At 35.3% G+C, this 19143-nt stretch overlaps 1 protein-coding gene across 2 annotated transcripts in view; it reads left to right on the top strand.

Annotated features, from left to right (window-relative positions):
- Positions 1–19143, top strand: part of LOC123529251 (uncharacterized) — a 228720-nt gene that overhangs the window by 41195 nt on the left and 168382 nt on the right. For both annotated transcript variants that reach the window (XM_045309491.2, XM_045309490.2), the window contains exon 4: positions 16516–16691. In XM_045309491.2, coding sequence (XP_045165426.1) covers positions 16516–16691 — 176 coding nt within the window. The remainder of the gene's footprint in view (positions 1–16515; positions 16692–19143) is intronic.

The following is a 19143-nucleotide window of genomic DNA, read 5'->3' as shown; positions in this document are numbered from 1 at the left end:
ATATATATATATATATATGATACATATATAGTGTTTAAATTCCATTTTCTGTCAATCCTGACTAAAGCTGGAATCACACTGCCTCGGCTGGATGGGCTTACGGAGGAGTTCGGGATTCCCTGATCCCCAGAGTGCTCAGGATGTGTAAGAAAGAAATAGGTTTTGCGAATTTGTTAATTATAAATCTCTAATGCAATCATAACAGAACCTTAATTAACCTTATTAGAACTGGAATAAAACCAAAAATGCTCATATATTTGACCTGTTACCATCTTTTCAGAACTGTTAAGATATATTACAGATTCCTTATGGATATAATATCCGTGGCAAAACTTGGCCCCCGGATGCCCCCGATTTCTGAACGGGTACACCGGATCACTTACGAATGAGTTAGGGGTTCTATGGATGCATTACAGATGCTATCTGGAACTCATCTGCAAGTCCATCCGAGGCAGTGTGATTCTAGCTTTTATGTCTCAGACATCGTTGGAAGGATATCAAGAAAACATGGTTGAAATGTTAACTGAATTACCTGGCAATGAAGCCCTGCAAGTTTCATTTGGAATTGTTAAGGAAGACAAGATTGATTTCCCTTTTCAATTATATATATATAGTGTTTTTATTGTCGAGCCCACTTGCAGTGAGCTCGACTTAGTCTTCACTTTTGGCGGGTCGGTGTATGTGCGTCCGTCCCATTTTGTCCAGACCATAACTTTGACATGCATGAACCAGTCTTGTTTATATTTGGCATAAATGTTTACCTCAAAGAGAAGGAGTGTCTTGCACAAACCCCATGTTCCTATCTCAAAGGTCAAGGTCATAGTTGGCGGTCAAAGGTCAAATTGAAGTTTGTCCAGACCATAACTTTGACATGCATGGACCAAATTTGTTTATATTTGGCATGAATGTTTACCTCAATGAGAAGGAGTGTCTTGTGCAAACCCCATGTTCTTATCTCAAAGGTCAAGGTCACAGTTGGAGGTCAAATTGAAGTTTATCTGGAGCATTTCTTCTTCATGCATGGTGGGATTTTGTTGTATCTTGGCATGTATGTTCACCATTATGAGACAGAGTGTTATGCTCAAGAACCAGGTCCCTAGGTCTAAGGTCAAGGTCAGACTTAGAGGCCAAAGGTCAAATACAAGAATGACGTTTGTCTAGAGCATGTTTTCGTCATGCATAAGAGGATTTTGATGTAACTTGGCACATATGTTCAACACCATGAGGCAACCTTTGTTTTAGAATAACTTCCCTTTGTTGTTACTATAAATAGCTTATATTGTATCTTTTTTATTACTGGCCGTGGGGAAAAATTGAAACCACTTTTCTGTGGTACAACATGCATGTTACATCCAGTTTTTAGGTATATTTTGACCTATCTCTACCTGGTAAGGAGTTTTGCGTGGACTTATATTATATAGATTTTTAGCCCACCATCATCAGATGGTGGGCTATTCAAATCACTCTGCGTCCGTGGTCCGTCATTCGTCTGTTAACAATTTCTTGTTATCGCATCTCCTCAGAAACTACTGGGGGGATTTTGACCAAACTTTGTCAGAATGATGTATTGGTACCCTAGTTGTGTCCGTCTGAAAATCAGACTGGTTCAACAATTTATGAGTGAGTTATGGCCCTTTGTTTATTCCTATAATTTACATAGATTTATATAGGGAAAAACTTTGAAAATCTTCTTGTCCAAAACCACAGAGCCTAGGGCTTTGATATTTGGTATGAAGCATCATCTAAAGGTCCTCTACCAAGATGATTCAAATTATTTCCCTGGGGTCAAATATGGCCCCGCCCCGGGGGTCACGTGGTTTATATAGACTTATATAGGGAAAAACTTTGGAAAACCTCTTGTCCAAAACCACAGGGCCTAGGGCTTTGATATTTTGTATCTGACATCATCTAATGGTCTTCAACTAAGTTTGTTCAAATTATTGTACCCCCCGACAACAAAGTTGTAAGGGGGGGTATACTGGTTTCAGGTTGTCTGTCTGTCTGTCCGTCTGGCCGTCTGTCCATCTGTCCGTAGACGCAATCTTGTGCGCACCATCTCTCCTTATCCCCTTGACAGAATTTAATGAAACTTCACACAAGTGATCAGTACCAACAGTAGTTGTGCATGGGGCATGTTAGGTTCTTTTAGAAAAAAAATTTGCAGAGTTATGGGACTTTGTTTTTTTGTTACTATACTATATACATAGACACAATCTTGTGCGCACCATGTCTCCTCATCTCCTTGACACAATTTAATGAAACTTCACACAAGTGATCAGTACAAACAGTAGTTGTGCATGGGGCATGTTAGGTTCTTTCAGAAAAAAAAATTGCAGAGTTATGGGACTTTGTTTTTTTTGTTACTATACTATATACATAGACACAATCTTGTGTGCACCATCTCTCCTCATCCCCTTGACACAATTTAATGAAACTTCGCACAAGTGATCAGTAACAACACTAGTTGTGCATGGGGCATGTTAGGTTCTTTCAGAAAAAATTTTTTCAGAGTTATGGGACTTTGTTTTTTTGTTACTATACTATATACATAGACACAATCTTGTGTGCACCGTCTTTCCTCATCCCCTTGACACAATTTAATGAAACTTCACACAAGTGATCAGTATCAACAGTAGTTGTGCATGGGGCATGTTAGGTTCTTTCAGTGACAAAAATTGCAGAGTTATGGGACTTTGTTTCTTGTTAACATACTATGTACATACAGTCTGCATATGCAATCTTGTGCGTGCCTAATCTACCAAACCCTTACACACAATTTAATGAAACTTCACACAAGTGATCAGTACCAACCCTAGTTGTGCATGGTGCAATTTACATTCTTTTAGATAAATATTCTGCATAGTTATGGGACTTTGTTTTTTGTTACTATACTGTATACATACAGTCTATATACATACAGTCCACATAATTATGCAATCTTGTGTGCGTCAAATTGCAATGTACTGTGTCAGTGCATGCGGGGGGTACATTCATCACCTTTAGTGATAGCTCTAGTTTCCCTAGGGTCAAATATGGCCCCGCCCTGGGGTCATATGGTTTACATAGACTTATACAGGGAAAAACTTTGAAAATCTTCTTGTCCAAACCACAAAGCCTAGGGCTTTGATATTTGTAATGTAGCATCATCTAGTGGTTCTCTACCAAATTTGTTCAAATTATTCCCCTAGGGTCAAATATGGCCCCGCCCTGGGGGTCACATGGTTCATATAGACTTATATAGGGAAAAGCTTTTAAAATCTTCTTGTCAAGAACTACAACATTCAAATTTGGACCACATGTATATTTTTGAGTGGCAAGATGAGTTGAACTTGATTTTGACCTAGTGACCTACTTTCACATTTCTGTAGCTACAGCCTTCAAATTTGGACCACATGCATAGTTTTGTGCACTGAAAAAAACTTTGACCTTGACATTGACCTAGTGACCTACTTTCACATTTTTGAAGGTACAGGCTTCAAATTTGGACCACATGCATAGTTTCATGTTCCGAAATGAAATTTGACCTTGATTTTGACCTAGTGACCTACTTTCACATTTCTCAAGCTACAGCCTTCAAATTTGGACCACATGCATAGTTTTGTGTACCGAAACAAACTTTGACCTTTACATTGCCCTAGTGACCTACTTTCACATTTTTGAAGGTACAGGCTTCAAATTTGGACCACATGCATAGTTCTGTGTTCCGAAATAAAATTTGACCTTGATTTTGACCTAGTGACCTACTTTCACATTTCTCAAGCTAAAGCCTTCAAATTTGGACAACTTGCATTGTTTTGTGTACCGAAACGAACTTTGACCTTAAGATTGACCTAGTGACTTACTTTCACATTTCTAAAGCTACAGGCTTCAAATTTAGACCACATGCATAGGATTGTGTACTGCAACAAACTTTGACCTTGACAATGACCTAGTGACCTACTTTAACATTTTTGAAGGTGCAGGCTTCAAATTTGGACCACATGCATAGATATGTGTTCTGAAGTGAAATTTGACCTTGATTTTGACCTAGTGACCTCCTTTCACATTTCTCAAGCTACAGCCTTCAAATTTGGACCACTTGCATAGTTTTTGTACCTAAATAAACTTTGACCTTAACATTGACCTAGTGACCTACTTTCAGATTTCTCAAACTACAGCCTTCAAACTTGATGCACATGCATAGTTTTGTGTACAAAGAACTTTGTCCTTGAAATTGATCTAGTGACCTACTTTCACATTTCTCAAGCTACAGCTTTCAAATTTGGACCACATGCACAGTGTTGTGTACGGAAATGAAAATTTGACCTTGAGCTAGTCAGTAAGTCTTGAAATTTGGAACACTCAAAAATGGCACATTGGTGGGTGCCAAGATCACTCTGTGATCTCTTGTTTTTATAATTGGTCAAAAAAAAATCCATATGCAAATACAGGTGCTAGTGTAAATCAGTTCTGACACTGCCAAATAGTATAATAAATTTTACTTTTTAGCCCACCATCATGAGATGGTGGGCTATTCAAATCACTCTGCGTCCGTGGTCCGTCGTCCTTCCGTCCGTCAGTCCGTCCGTTAACAATTTCTCGTTATCGCATCTCCTCAGAAACTACTGGGGGGATTTTGACCAAACTTTGTCAGAATGATGTATTGGTAGCCTAGTTGTGTCCCCCTGAAAATCAGACTGGTTCAACAATTTTTGAGTGAGTTATGGCCCTTTGTTTATTTTTATAATTTACATAGATTTATATAGGGAAAAACTTTGAAAATCTTCTTGTCCAAAACCACAGAGCCTAGGGCTTTGATATTTGGTATGTAGCATCATCTAGTGGTCCTCTACCAAGATGGTTGAAAGTATTTCACTGGGGTCAAATGTAGCCCCGCCCCGGGGGTCACATTATTTATATAGACTTATATAGGGAAAAACTTTGAAAAACCTCTTGTCCAAAACCACAGGGCCTAGGACTTTGATATTTTGTATGTAACATCATCTAGTAGTCTTCTACTAAGATTGTTCAAATTATTCCCCTAGGGTCAAATATGGCCCCGCCCTGGGGGCACATGGTTTACATAGACTTATATAGGGAAAAACTTTGAAAATCTTCTTGTCCAAACCACAAAGCCTAGGGCTTTGATAGTTGTAATGTAGCATCATCTAGTAGTTTTCTACCAAATTTGTTCAAATTATCCGCCTAGGGTCAAATATGGCCCTGCTCCGGGGGTCACATGGTTCATATAGACTTATATAGGGAAAAGCTTTTAAAATCTTCTTGTCAATAACCTACAACATTCAAATTTGGACCACATGTATATTTTTGAGTGGCAAGATGAACCTTGAAATGAGTTGACCTTGATTTTGACCTAGTGACCTACTTTCACATTTCTGTAGCTACAGCCTTCAAATTTGGACCACATGCATAGTTTTTTGCACTATAAAAAACTTTGACCTTGACATTGACCTAGTGACCTACTTTCACATTTTTGAAGGTACAGACTTCAAATTTGGACCACGTGCATAGTTTTGTGTTCCGAAATGAAATTTGACCTTGATTTTGACCTAGTGACCTACTTTCACATTTCTCAAGCTACATCCTTCTAATTTTGACCACATGCATAGTTTTGTGCACCGAAAAAAGCTTTGACCTTGACATTGACCTAGTGACCTACTTTCACATTTTTGAAGGTACATGCTTCAAATTTGGACCACATGCATAGTTTTATGTTCCGAAATGAAATTTGACCTTGATTTTGACCTATGACCTACTTTCACATTTCTCAAGCTGCAGCCTCCAAATTTGAAGCACATGCATAGTTTTGTATAGCGAAATGAACTTTGATCTGAAATTGATCTAGTGACCTTCTTTCACATTTCTCAAGCTACAGCCTTCAAATTTAGATCACATGCCTAGTTTTGTGTACCGAAAATTTTTAGAATAAATATTAATCTGATAAACATACTTAGTCTATGCAGTAGCATTAATATAACTGCTGTTTTACACTTACTTGTGTGTGTTTTACTTTCATACATGTAAGATTTTAACTGGAAGTATTTTTAAAACCTGGTTTTCCCATGCTTGTTGCTCAACACAGATAAAGAAACAATTTATGATAAGTATTAATCTGATAAACATACTTAGTCTATGCAGTATTTTAGCATAAATATAACTGCAGCAGACTGTATTATATGTGTTAAAGATTTACATTATTTAAACTTCAATTTAAAGTTGTTAAATAAAACTTGTTGGGTATTAATTGTTTTATTTGTCTCTCAAAAATGCAATTTGAAAATAGTTTGAAAATGACACCGGAAAGCACACTTGGTTGAATGGCGCTTTGATGCCAAAGCGCGCCCTGAAAGTGCCCTTTTTCCTGGGAAGCACCATGCCCCTCTAAGAGTCTGCAGGAAACACTAGAAATGAACTTTGATCTTGAGATTGACCTAGTGACCTGTTTTCACATTTCTCAAGCTACAGGCTTCAAATTTGGACCACATGCATATTTTTGTGTTCTGAATTGAAATTTGACATTGATTTTTACCTAGTACCTACTTTTACATTTCTCAAGCTACAGCCTCCAAATTTGAAGCACATGCATAGTTTTGTATACCGAAATGAACTTTGACCTTGAAATTGATCTAGTGACCTACTTTCACATTTCTCAAGCAACAGCTTTCAAATTTGGACGACATGCATGGACCACATGCACAGTGTTGTGTACCAAAATGAAATTTGACCTTGATTTTGACCTTGAGCTAGTGTTGAAATTTGGAACATTCAAAAATGGCTCAATGGTGGGCGCCAAGATCACTCTGTGATCTCTTTGTTTAGACAGCTGGCGGGCTCGACATTCTGCCAGTGGGCATGCAGAATGTATTTCTAGTTCTATTTTTTTGTCCATCCAGAGTCATATCTCAGAATTTGTCTGTAGGATTTCAATAAAACATGGTAGAAATGTTAACTGGTATAAAGAAATGTGGCCCTGCAGATTTCAGTTGCAATTTGAGGAATAAAAGACTTATGGCCCTTTGTACTTATATATAATTATAATACATAAATAGTCTATTTTCTGTCCATCTGGAGTCATATCATAACATGGTTTAATGGATTTTAATAACACTTACAATGTTAATTGCTGTAAGGAATGGCGGCCCTGCAAGATTCAGACACTCAGATTTATGGCCCTTTGTACTTACATATATATTATATAAATAGACTGTTTTCTGTCTGTCAGTAGTCATAGTCCAAAACTATTATTAAAAATTTGGCCACCAGAGGGCGTGGTCACTTTTCCCTATATGTATACAGTTGGAACTTTAAAAATCTTCTTGTGTAAAACTGCTGGCTCGTTTTTAAAATAATTTTACACAAATGGTCCTTGTGTGACCCTCTACCGAGATTGTTCAAATTTTGATTCGTCAAAAATTATGGCCGCCAGAGGGTGTGGTCACTTTTCCCTGTATATATATAGTTGAAACTTTAAAAATCTTCTTGTGTAAAACAGCTAGCTCGATCTTAAAATAATTTTACACAAATGGTTCTTGTATGACCTTCTACAAATATTGTTCAAATTTTTCTGATTCATCAAAAAACTTTGCCGCAAGAGGGCATGGTCACTTTTCATCAACAATATCTCCTCCAAAACTACAGAATGGATTTTGATGAAATGTTACACAAATGATCTCTGGGTAGCCCTCTTTCAAAGTTGTTCAAATAGTTCCGTTTCATTTACGTATTGATCTTTTTGGTTGAAAATAGGTTTTCAGCTATCAGACTTTAAAAATGCTTTTCTCTAGAGCAGTAGAGCAGCTTTGATATTTGGCATGTGATATAAGGGTTTGACTCTCTACCATCTTGTCTAAATTATTGCCATAAGGTCAAAAAAGTGGCCATGCCCCTGTGTCTGACATGTACTTAACAATAGGTTTTTATATAAGAAACTTGTAAATCTTCTTCTCTGAATTAATAATAGCTATAGCCCAGGGCTTCGAAAATTTGCCGGTTTGTCGGTTTTGGACCGATTTTTGACTTTTCAGACCGATTCGTGAAGTGAAAAAACGAAAAAAATCGGTCCCGTAAAAATGGAGAAAAGTATAAATTTCGGTCTGATATCTCAATACACGATCACCTGACAAGTAGGAAATTGTTGGTCGCACCTTCAGATAATCAATAAACGTGTCAATCGGTCTGAGTGTCACTTTGATAATCGGTCCGTAATTAGCGCGTGACGCAATCAGTGCTCGCGCGGCACATCCTTTAATGTTTGCAGACAGCCGACTGCGGTGTATTAAACATTTTTGACTGGTTTCCTAACGTTTCTGGCTGGATCCAAATCATTTTGACGGGGATCCACTTCTTTTATTTAGAATCCGACGGATGGTTTATTTCAAAAGGCTTTGTTTGATCACGGTAACAAACAAATGGTCGCTGCATTTAAAGACACTGATTCTGGTATGCCTGGTATGTGGCCTATGGAGATGATAAGGTCTGCGTATTGGCAATAAGGGTCAATACACAAGTCAGGACCATTGGTAGACTTGCTTCTGTTTATCATAATAAGCTACTGTATAGCTACTGTGCAGTAAATAAATTGCAGGTGATATTTCTCACTATTATAGCAAATCAGTTCTCACCTTTATAAGGAGTTTAGAAAGCTTGATTGAATTAGGGCTAAATACACAAAGTGATAAGATACAACAGTGTTTTATCATATTTTTAATAAAGTAAGTTTTTTAACAATTACATCTCATTATTGCTGTTTTTTATTATCAAAAATATATAAAATGCATTCAGGCACATAGCTTTTAGAAGTAATAAATTATTGTATATTTTGAACAATGATATATCTTTATTGCTGGATTTTATTATACATAAAAGAAAGTTAACATTATTTAGACAACACAAAAGGAATTAAGCATTTTTAATATATAACATCCTTTTGTCTATATACCTTCTTTATCTATTAAAAATGCAACTGAATGCTTCTTTAATTTCTAATAAAATCCAGCAATTATCTTTTTTTTTTTTCGTTTTTATTTTGTTACTTTTGATAAAAAGATCATAATCATTGAATAAACAAACTTGTAATTTCTCTTATTAAGTTTTGAATCATTATTTTATAGTGAGAAATGCTTTGCTATAAGAGTTATAATTTAATTGGCCAGGACATTACTCAACATGACTGAGCAATCAAAATTAGTATCTTATCAATTAAAATAATTTTGTGTACATGCTGAAAAAAGACTGAAAAAAATAACAGCATTTCAATTAATAAAATGCAAAACACAGGAAATAACCAATTTACCAGTAGGTAATTTATGATTCTCTGACAATAATTAGGCTACATGTCAAGTCTACAGGGGTTTTATGGACCCTTATCAGACTGGACCAGACAGGATCTTGTATATTGGGGATTAAAAAGTCTGGTATTTGGGGGGGTGGGGGGGGGGTCACTTATATAGGAGATTTTCTTTGCCTTTAATCAAAGAGCTATAATTGTACATTATAGGTCTTTGATTTAATGAGACATCACATGGAAAACCGATAAAAATAATTTTTATAATTACTTGATTTGAAAAAATTACATGATTCATTTGTTGGGGCTCCAGTTGAAACAAATGCAGAAAATCGTCTTTGCAACCCGACTGTACAAAAAAGGAAAAAATGGACGGGCAACCACGAATGATAAAGAAACCCTGAGTGGCACTGTTTATTAAATCGGTCTTTTAAAAAACGTTTCAAAATGAAATTTTGTTTACATCAGAAGAGAACATATAACTTTATAAAATGTAGTTGCTTATTGAAGTACAACGTAAGTGAAATGAAATATCCGTGGCCAACCCGCGTGACGTTTTGGTACTATACATGCGGGAAATTCGATCTCAGCGTTCAAATAACGTACACATTCGGTCCGCGGCAGAGTATTCTTTAAATACTGAAGCTGTTTAGCAGAGAATATGTGTCGTGTAACTCACTTTGACGCATTGTATTTTATAGAATTCCGTCAAAAAATGAAGAAACATCACAAAGTATCTGCCGTGTATACGGTATCGAAGTCACGTGCGTTGGCTTTTAGACTAGTTACCCACACGGTGTCAATGTCTCGTATATCTCGGAAAAACATCGAAATTTAAACAAAGTAACAATCACACATAACACTGAATAACTGTCTTCATTGTATGGTAACGCGCGGTGACTGGTAACTCAGTTTGAATGCATGACATGCTTATTTCTTTACCCTATCACGTCCCAATATGGGAACAGAATACTTTGCAGACAAGTACTGCAGACACTATACACAAAGAAGGATTTTGCAGACAACATAGGTAAAGAAGGATATTGGATTTTGCAGACACTATATGTAAAGAACAAAAGGTGTGAATGTCTATATGGATGGTTGAGTGAACTGATAATGTTTTTATTATGTCACTGATTTTGTACTATATTTTAAGACCAAGATTTAAATGAGACTTATGGTTTATAAAATATTCAAAATATTATTTACAATTAATAATAATAATAATAATAATAAATGGTTATAATGATAGAAATTTAATATTAATAATATAATCATTATTTGTTCTTATTATTAATGGTTTTTATTATTAACTGTATTATTTGAAATAACATTTTGAATATAATCTATAACCACAATTCTCATTTAAATCTTATTATTAATAACAGATAAATATTAAATGGTATCAGGTCATATAAGGGAGTTACTAACACTTTGACATATTCAAATAACACAAGAAAAGTGAATATTTCTGGTTTCTTTTACTCTGACATCATCTTTTTAAAACATTTATTCTTTATTCTTACCTGTCTGCAAAATTCAACTGATTATCATAACATTATTATGTCTATGCTTTATTTCTACTTGTCTGCAAAATTCAGCATTATATATACATGTACATTATTATATCAGTCTATGCTCTATTTCTATTGTCTGCAAAATTCAAGTGTATGCTCTATTTCTATTGTCTGCAAAATTCAAGTGTATGCTCTATTTCTACTTGTCTGCAAAATTCAACTGAAATCTGTCTGCAAAATGCAGTTACTGTTGATTGTACAGTATTCCATAACTTTAGTCTTAAGTCTTACTTGTCTGCAAAATTCAACTGATATATGATAGAAATACATAGGTTTATTCTTACTTGTCTGCAAAATTCAACTGATATATGATAGAAATGCATAGGTTTATTCTTACTTGTCTGCAAAATTCAACTGATTTATGATAGAAATACATAGGTTTATTCTTTATTCTTACTTGTCTGCAAAATTCAACTGATGTATGATAGAAATAAATAGGTTTATTCGTTATTCCTACTTGTCTGCAAAATTCAACTGATATATGATAGAAATGCATAGGTTTATTCTTACTTGTCTGCAAAATTCAACTGATTTATGATAGAAATACACAGGTTTATTCTTTATTCTTACTTGTCTGCAAAATTCAACTGATGTATGATAGATATACATAGGTTTATTCTTCTTTATCTTACTTGTCTGCAAAATTCAACTGATATAAGATAGAAATGCATAGGTTTATTCTTACTTGTCTGCAAAATTCAACTGATTTATGATAGAAATACATAGGCTTATTCTTTATTCTTACTTGTCTGCAAAATTCAACTGATATATGATAGAAATGCATAGGTTTATTCTTACTTGTCTGCAACATTCAACTGATGTATGATAGAAATACATAGGTTTATTCTTTACCCTTACTTGTCTGCAAAATTTAACTGCAGTCTGTCTGCAAAATGTAGTTAATGTTGCTGTTTTATTATATTATATCAATTTAATCATTATTTCTACTCGTCCGCAAAATTAAACAGAAATCTGTCTGCAAAATGCAGTTACTGTTGTATTACTATATCATATCAGTTTTTGCATTATTTCTACTTCTCTTCAAAATTCTTAAATTTTAATTAAAATTAAAAGTCATTGATAAAATAGGACCCTCCACATATGCATATTGATCACTATCTGACCTTATCAGACAGGACTTGTTTATTCCTGGGGCAATAAAGTAATTAAGAGATTAGCTTATTTATGGTGGGTGCAACTAATTTAATTATAGATGTTCCAGTAAGTGGCATACATGTCTCTTCTGTATATTTGAATAGCCTGGGGCAAACATTTTTAATCCTTTTATCTCCTATAGCCACTTGCAGATAAGAGTTTTTAACTGTCTCAACCAAATAAGTCTTGTTTGACTGATTTTGCAGACAAGTTAGAATAAACAGTAAAAACTTTTTATGTAATAGTGTACATTATATAAGTTGAATTTTGCAGACAAGTAAAAAAATAAAGAATAAATTGATATAATAGTTAAACCGCAACAATAACTGCATTTTGCAGACAGACAACAGTTGAATTTTGCAAAAGTAACAATAAAGAATATATATATGAAGTTATGGAATACGGTACATATATCAACAGTAACTGCATTTTGCAGAAGATTTCAGTTGAATTTTGCAGACAAGTAGAAATAAAACATAAACTGAAATAAAACTGTACATATATCAGTTGAATTTTTGCAGACAAGTAGAAATACAGCATGAACTTAAATAAAACTGTACATATATCAGTTGAATTTTGCAGACAAGTAGAAATAAAACATAAACTGAAATAAAACTGTACATATATCAGTTGAATTTTGCAGACAAGTAGAAATAAAACATAAACTGAAATAAAACTTTACATATATCAGTTGAATTTTTCCTTATATCAGTTGAATTTTGCAGACAAGTAGAAATACAGCATGAACTTAAATAAAACTGTACATATATCAGTTGAATTTTGCAGACAAGAAAGGATAAAGAACAAACTTATGTAATACAGTATTTATATCAACAGTAACTAAATTTTGCAAACAGATTTCAGTTGAATTTTGCAGACAAGTAGAAATTAAGCAAACACTTGAATTTGAATTATAATAATGTACATGATACATCAGTTAAATTTTGCACACAAGTAAGACTAAAGATTAAACCTATGTAATTCTGTCATTGAATCTGTTCAATTTTGAAGACAAGTAGAAATAAAGAAAATATGATATGTATAGGTTAATAAATGGGAGAGCGGTGCCTTTGAGTGATAATGGCCCTGGCAAGGTGATAATAGCCTGAGGGCTTTAGCCCGAGGGCTATTATCTTCTTCCAGGGCCATTATCACTCAAAGGCACCGCTCTCCCATGTATTTACCTGTTTATTACATGTTTACCTATAATATAGTAAGAAAGGGTTTTTTTCTGTCATTTTATGGGTACTTGCATCTTCTGGCACAATAAATTTCAGCTTTTCAGTTTCTATATTATTTGTATAAGTATAAAATCAAATAACTGGATAGTTGTACTTACTTGGTTATTGCATAATTTAGGGATAAAAATGCGTTATTTCACGAAAAAATACACGATGTTATGCTCAAGATGATAAAATAAAACAGAAATATTCGCTGTTTTACCTCCATGAAACGCCATGACGTCATTTCTGTTTAAGGACGTTAATTTCCCGCGCTAACGCCAGGGCCATTATCGATAATGGCCCCGGGGCTTATTATGATAATGTGATAATGCATGACGCAATGCGATAATGGGAGAATTTTCAGCACAAATTTGTTACTATTTATAGGTACTCATGTAATAAAATATAATAAAAATGCAACATTAACTGCATTTTGCAGACAGACTACAGTAACTGTTGGATTTTGCAGACAAGTAATAATAATAATAAAAAAAATGGAATGCTGTACATAAATCAACAGTAACTGCATTTTGCAGACAGATTTCAGTTGAATTTTGCAGACATGAAGAAATAAATAAACGATGGTATAATATAATAAAACTACAGCATTTTGCAGACAAAAGTAAGAATAAAGAATAAACATTTGGAATACTGTACATATATCAACAGTAACTGCATTTTGCAGACAGATTTCAGTTATATTTTGCAGACAAGTAGAAATAAGCATAGACTGATAAAATAATGTACAAGATATATCAGTAGAATTTTGCAGACAGGTAAGAATAAAGAATAATTGTGTTAAAAGATGATATCAAAGTAAAAGAAATCAGAAACATTCACTTTGCTTGTCTTATTTGAATACGTCAAAGTGTTAGTAACTCCTTTATTTGACCTTATACTGTTTTCATATTTATCTTTTATTAATGATAAGATTTAAATGAGAATTATAGTTATAGAATTTTCAAAATGTTATTTTAAATAATATAATTAATAATAAAAACCATTATTAATAAAAACAAATAATGATTATGATAATAATAATTATTACTGATATTAGATTTCTATCATTATTACCATCTATTATTATTATTATTAATTGTAAATGATATTTTGAATATTTTATGAACCATAATTCTCATTTAAATCTTAGTCTTAAAATATAGTACAAAATCAGTGACATAATAAAAACATTATCAGTTCACTCAACCATCCCTTTATACATCTACACCTTTTGTTCTTTACATAATTATAGTGTCTGCAAAATCCAATATCCTTCTTTACCTATGTTGTCTGCAAAATCCTTCTTTGTGTATAGTGTCTGCAGTACTTGTCTGCAAAGTATACCGTCCCCAAAATATGTAATATTGGGAATGCGGTGGGTGGGGTAGCGCCGATGTCAGGATTTTCGTTTCGGACCGATTGAGTTATCAAAATTTCCGGAGCCCTGCTATAGCCTTGATATTTGACATGTGATATCAGATTTGTAATTTCTACCATATTTGTTCAAATTAATTTGCCCTAGGTTAAAAAATGTGTGAGAGATGTATATAATAAAGGTTAACATAGAAGAAACCTTACTCTGTACTTGTGCAAACACACTTGATGCCAGGTGAGTGCTTTAGGGTCAGTGACCCTCTTGTTGGTCAGTAACATCATTGTAATGTCCTCTTCCAAACTTATTCAGCTGGGGGGCACCTGGCTTCTTTACAGGGGCCACTAGAGCTAAATATATAAATACCTTTAAACAACTTATGAACTGCAAGATGCAGATAACCATTATAAAAAGACCTTCCATAACACACTAACTAAAGAAGCATGTAGCGTTTCAATGATTGAACTAATTAAATTCTGCTGCCTCTGGAATTTTGACATCTAGAGCATATTATGATCCTCGTCCAAAGTTACACACTTTCTAGCCTTTTTACGGTCTGAAACTCAGATGAGCAGTCTTGGGTCATAATGGCCCTCTTTTTGTGTCTGTATGTGATTATACAGCAGCTGTTGGAGATGCGCTTGTTATATCAACTTAAAGACCCCCCACAACCTAGTGACCTACTTTTTCCTCCAAAATTAACTTTGTGAAAAATTCATTCTGATAATACTAGTATAATACAGCTATATCGCATGACAACAGGTGGGCAATTTAGACCCTTCTGGAATTAATGTGTTTTCACATCTTCGTTTGCAAACTTTTCAGTCAATCTCTTTTCAGTGTAGGCTAAAAAAACATAGAAAAGGTACTGTCTTGCCTTGTAGAAAGAAGATGTGGTCTAAACTCAGCTTGATACATCAAATACTGAGCATAATGCTACAATTTGCAACAATTTCATTCAATAAAATGTTCAAACTTTAATTTGGCCTAGTATATGTCACTGTCAGTTTGTTAGTAGAAACTTGTATTTCTCTTTTAATGGCCCCGAAGGGAGGCATATAGTTTTTGAACCGTCTGTCAGTCTGTCGGTCTGTCAGTCTGTCCGCAAGTTTCGTGTGCGGTCCATATCTTTGTCATCAATGGATGGATTTTCAAATAACTTGGCATGAATGTGTACCACAGTAAGACGACATATCGCGCGTAAGACCCAGGTCCGTAGCTCAAAGGTCAAGGTCACACTTAGACGTTAAAGATCATTTTTCATGATAGTGCATTCGTGTCCGGTCCATATCTTTGTCATCCATGGATGGATTTTCAAATAACTTGGCATGAATGTGTACCACAGTAAGACGACATGTCGCGTGCAAGACCCAGGTCCGTAGCTCAAAGGTCAAGGTCACACTTAGACCTTAAAGGTCATTTTTCATGATAGTGCATTCGTGTCCGGTCCATATCTTTGTCATCCATGGATGGATTTTCAAATAACTTGGCATGAATGTGTACCACAGTAAGACGATGTGTCGCGCGCAAGACCCAGGTCCGTAGCTCAAAGGTCAAGGTCACACTTAGACGTTAAAGGTCATATTTCATGATAGTGCATTGATGGGCGTGTCCTGTCCATATCTTTGTCATTCATGCATGGATTTTAAAATTATTGGGCATGAATGTGTATCACAGTAAGACGGCGCGTCGCGCGCAAGACCCAGGTCCGTAGGTCAAAGGTCCTAAACTCTAACATCGGCCATAACTATTCATTCAAAGTGCCATCGGGGGCATGTGTCATCCTATGGAGACAGCTTTTGTTTTTTCATGCAAATTACGTATAATTAACATCACTGAAATATGATAGATTACAGTTATTCTGTGGCATGTCTTTAACTGAATGTTTTATATATACGTACATAGGTCTGATATATGGAGCAGCTATAGGTGACGCAATTTGTATATCAACATGCTGCATGTCGGCAGATGAGTGTCATTTCCACTATAATTCAGATGGTATAAACTATACAGAGATAGTACAGGATGAACTGCGTGTACGATGGAAGCAGGGCGACTGGACATCAAACTTTGATACCATGGTAACACTGAATTGCTTTTACATTTAGTGTGTTTGTTTGTTTCCTTAGCTCACCTGTCACTATAGACAGGGTGAGCTTTTGTGATCGCCCTTCGTCCGTCATCCATCCGTCCTCAATTTCCTTGTGAACACGATAGAGGCCACATTTTGTATTTGATTTTTATCAAACTTGCACACAACTTGTATGGGCATAATAGCTCGGTTCCTTTTGAAAACTGGCCAAATCCATTCATGGGTTCCAGAGTTATGGCCCCTTAAAGAGCCAAAATTTGCCATTTTTGGCTTGTGAACACGATAGAGACCACATTTTGCAATCAACTTTAATAAAACTTGCACACAACTTGTATTGGCATAATATCTTGGTTCCTTTCAAAAACTGGCCAGATCCCTTCATGGATTCCAAAGTTATTGCCCCTTAAAGGGCCAAAATTTGTTAATTTTGGCTGGTAGAGACAACATTTTGCAGTCGACTATAATCAAACTTGCATACAACTTGTATTGGCATAATATCTTGATTCCTTACGAAAACTTGCCAGATCCCATCATGGGTTTCAAAGTTACGGCCATTTAAAGGGCCAAAATCTGCTATTTTGGCTTTTGCAGCCATATAGACTTCATTTACGATTTGATTTGATACAAGCTTGCAAAATATCTTCAACAACAATAAATCTTGGATTCCACGATGAATCTGTCAGATCCAATCATAGGTTCCAGAGTTACGGCCCCTGATTGACCCCTGAAAGAGCCAAAATTTGGTAATTTTTACCTTGTGAACACGATAGAAGTGACATTTTATATTTGATTTTTAACCACACTTACACACAGCTTAAGTCACAATAAGACCTCGGTTCCTTTCAAAAACTGGCTAGATTCCATCATGGGTTCTAGAGTTACTCAACCTGAAAGGGACAGATTTTTCTATTTTGGCCCTTTCATGCTTTGATTTGATACAAACTTGCACAGAATGATTATCTTGATGATCTCTAGGCCTGGAACGAAACTGGGTCATCTCGGGTCAAAAACTAGGTCATCGGGTTAAATCAAAGGAAAAGCTTCTTAACATGCTAGAGGCCACATTTATGACCCTCATAATCTTCATGAAAGTTGGTTTGAATGTTTATCTTGGTGATTCCTATGTCAAGTTCAAAACTAGGTCATATGAGGTCAGAAACTAGGTTATAAGGTCAAATCAAAGGAAAAGCTTGTTAACACTCTTCAGGCCACGTTTATGACCCTATCTTCATGAAACTTGGTCAGAATGTTTATCTTGATGATTCCTAGTTCAAGTTTGAAACTGGGTCATATGGGGTCAAAAACTAGGTCACCCAGTCAAATCAAAGGGAAAGCTTGTTAACACTCTTGTTCATTTGATGTGCATGAAACTTGGTCAGAATGTTTGTCTGCATGAAATATTGGATGGATTTTTATCTGGGTCATGTGGGGTCAAAAACTAGGTCACCAGGTCAAATCCAAGAATAAGCTGTGGGCAAATATTTGATTCTGTCTTCATAAAATTTGGTCAGAATGTTTGTTATCATGAAGTCTTTGACGATTTCAAATCTGGGTCACGTGGGGTCGAAAACTAGGTCATTAGGTCAAATCATAGGAAAAGCTTGTATACACTCTAGAGGCCACCTTTTTGCTCCAATCTTCCCAAACTTTGTCAGAATGTTTGTTTTCAGGAAATTTTGGACAAGTTTGAATAAGGGTCATGTGGGGTAAAAAACTAGGTAACTAGGTCAAATCAAAGAAAATGCTTGTTTACACTCAAGAGGCCACGTTTTTTGGTCCAGTCTTAATGAAAATTGGTCAGAATATTTGTCTCCATGAAATCACTAAGTAAAACATGTTTACACTGTTATGGTGTGTTACACAGGTGAGCGACCAAGGGCCATCTTGGCCCACTTGTTTTGGGTTTAATGCTGTTTCTCAACAGTATTTCAGTTTTGTAAAGCTGGCAGTGTTCCTGGAGTCTGTACCAGTACAAACCTGTTTTCCGCAAGTAACTGCCAACTAATCCCCATGAATTAGAGGTGGAGGATGAATAATTTCAGACACAAGGTCTATTATCAAATTGTCATGGAGAACATACACCCTGCCCGGGGATCAAAATCACGACCCCGATATCCGTAGATCAGTGCTCTCCCTATTGTGCTAAGCTGGCGGTCTTACATTTAATGGAAGTGTAGATCTCATAAATTACATGATTTAGCCTTCCCCCTGTGAAATGCTTAGTCATTCTTCATGAACCATTCATGAAGGTACTTCATTAAGACTTCAAGAGAAAAGAATGAAGAGAAAATGAAACATTTGAAAAAGCTCATGTAACACAGTTCATTAAGTATTCATGAAGTGGTATATGCATAAATTATTATGTCTCCCCCAGGAGACATATTGTTTTTGCCCTGTCCGTCCGTCCGTCTGTCCGTCCGTCCTTCCGTCCGTCCGTCCGT

This window comes from Mercenaria mercenaria, chromosome 13 (genome assembly GCF_021730395.1).
Source record: "Mercenaria mercenaria strain notata chromosome 13, MADL_Memer_1, whole genome shotgun sequence".
NCBI classification, from domain to species: Eukaryota; Metazoa; Mollusca; class Bivalvia; order Venerida; family Veneridae; genus Mercenaria; species Mercenaria mercenaria.
Note: the sequence above shows the minus strand (reverse complement) of the source record. Positions and strands in the feature narration are given on the sequence as shown.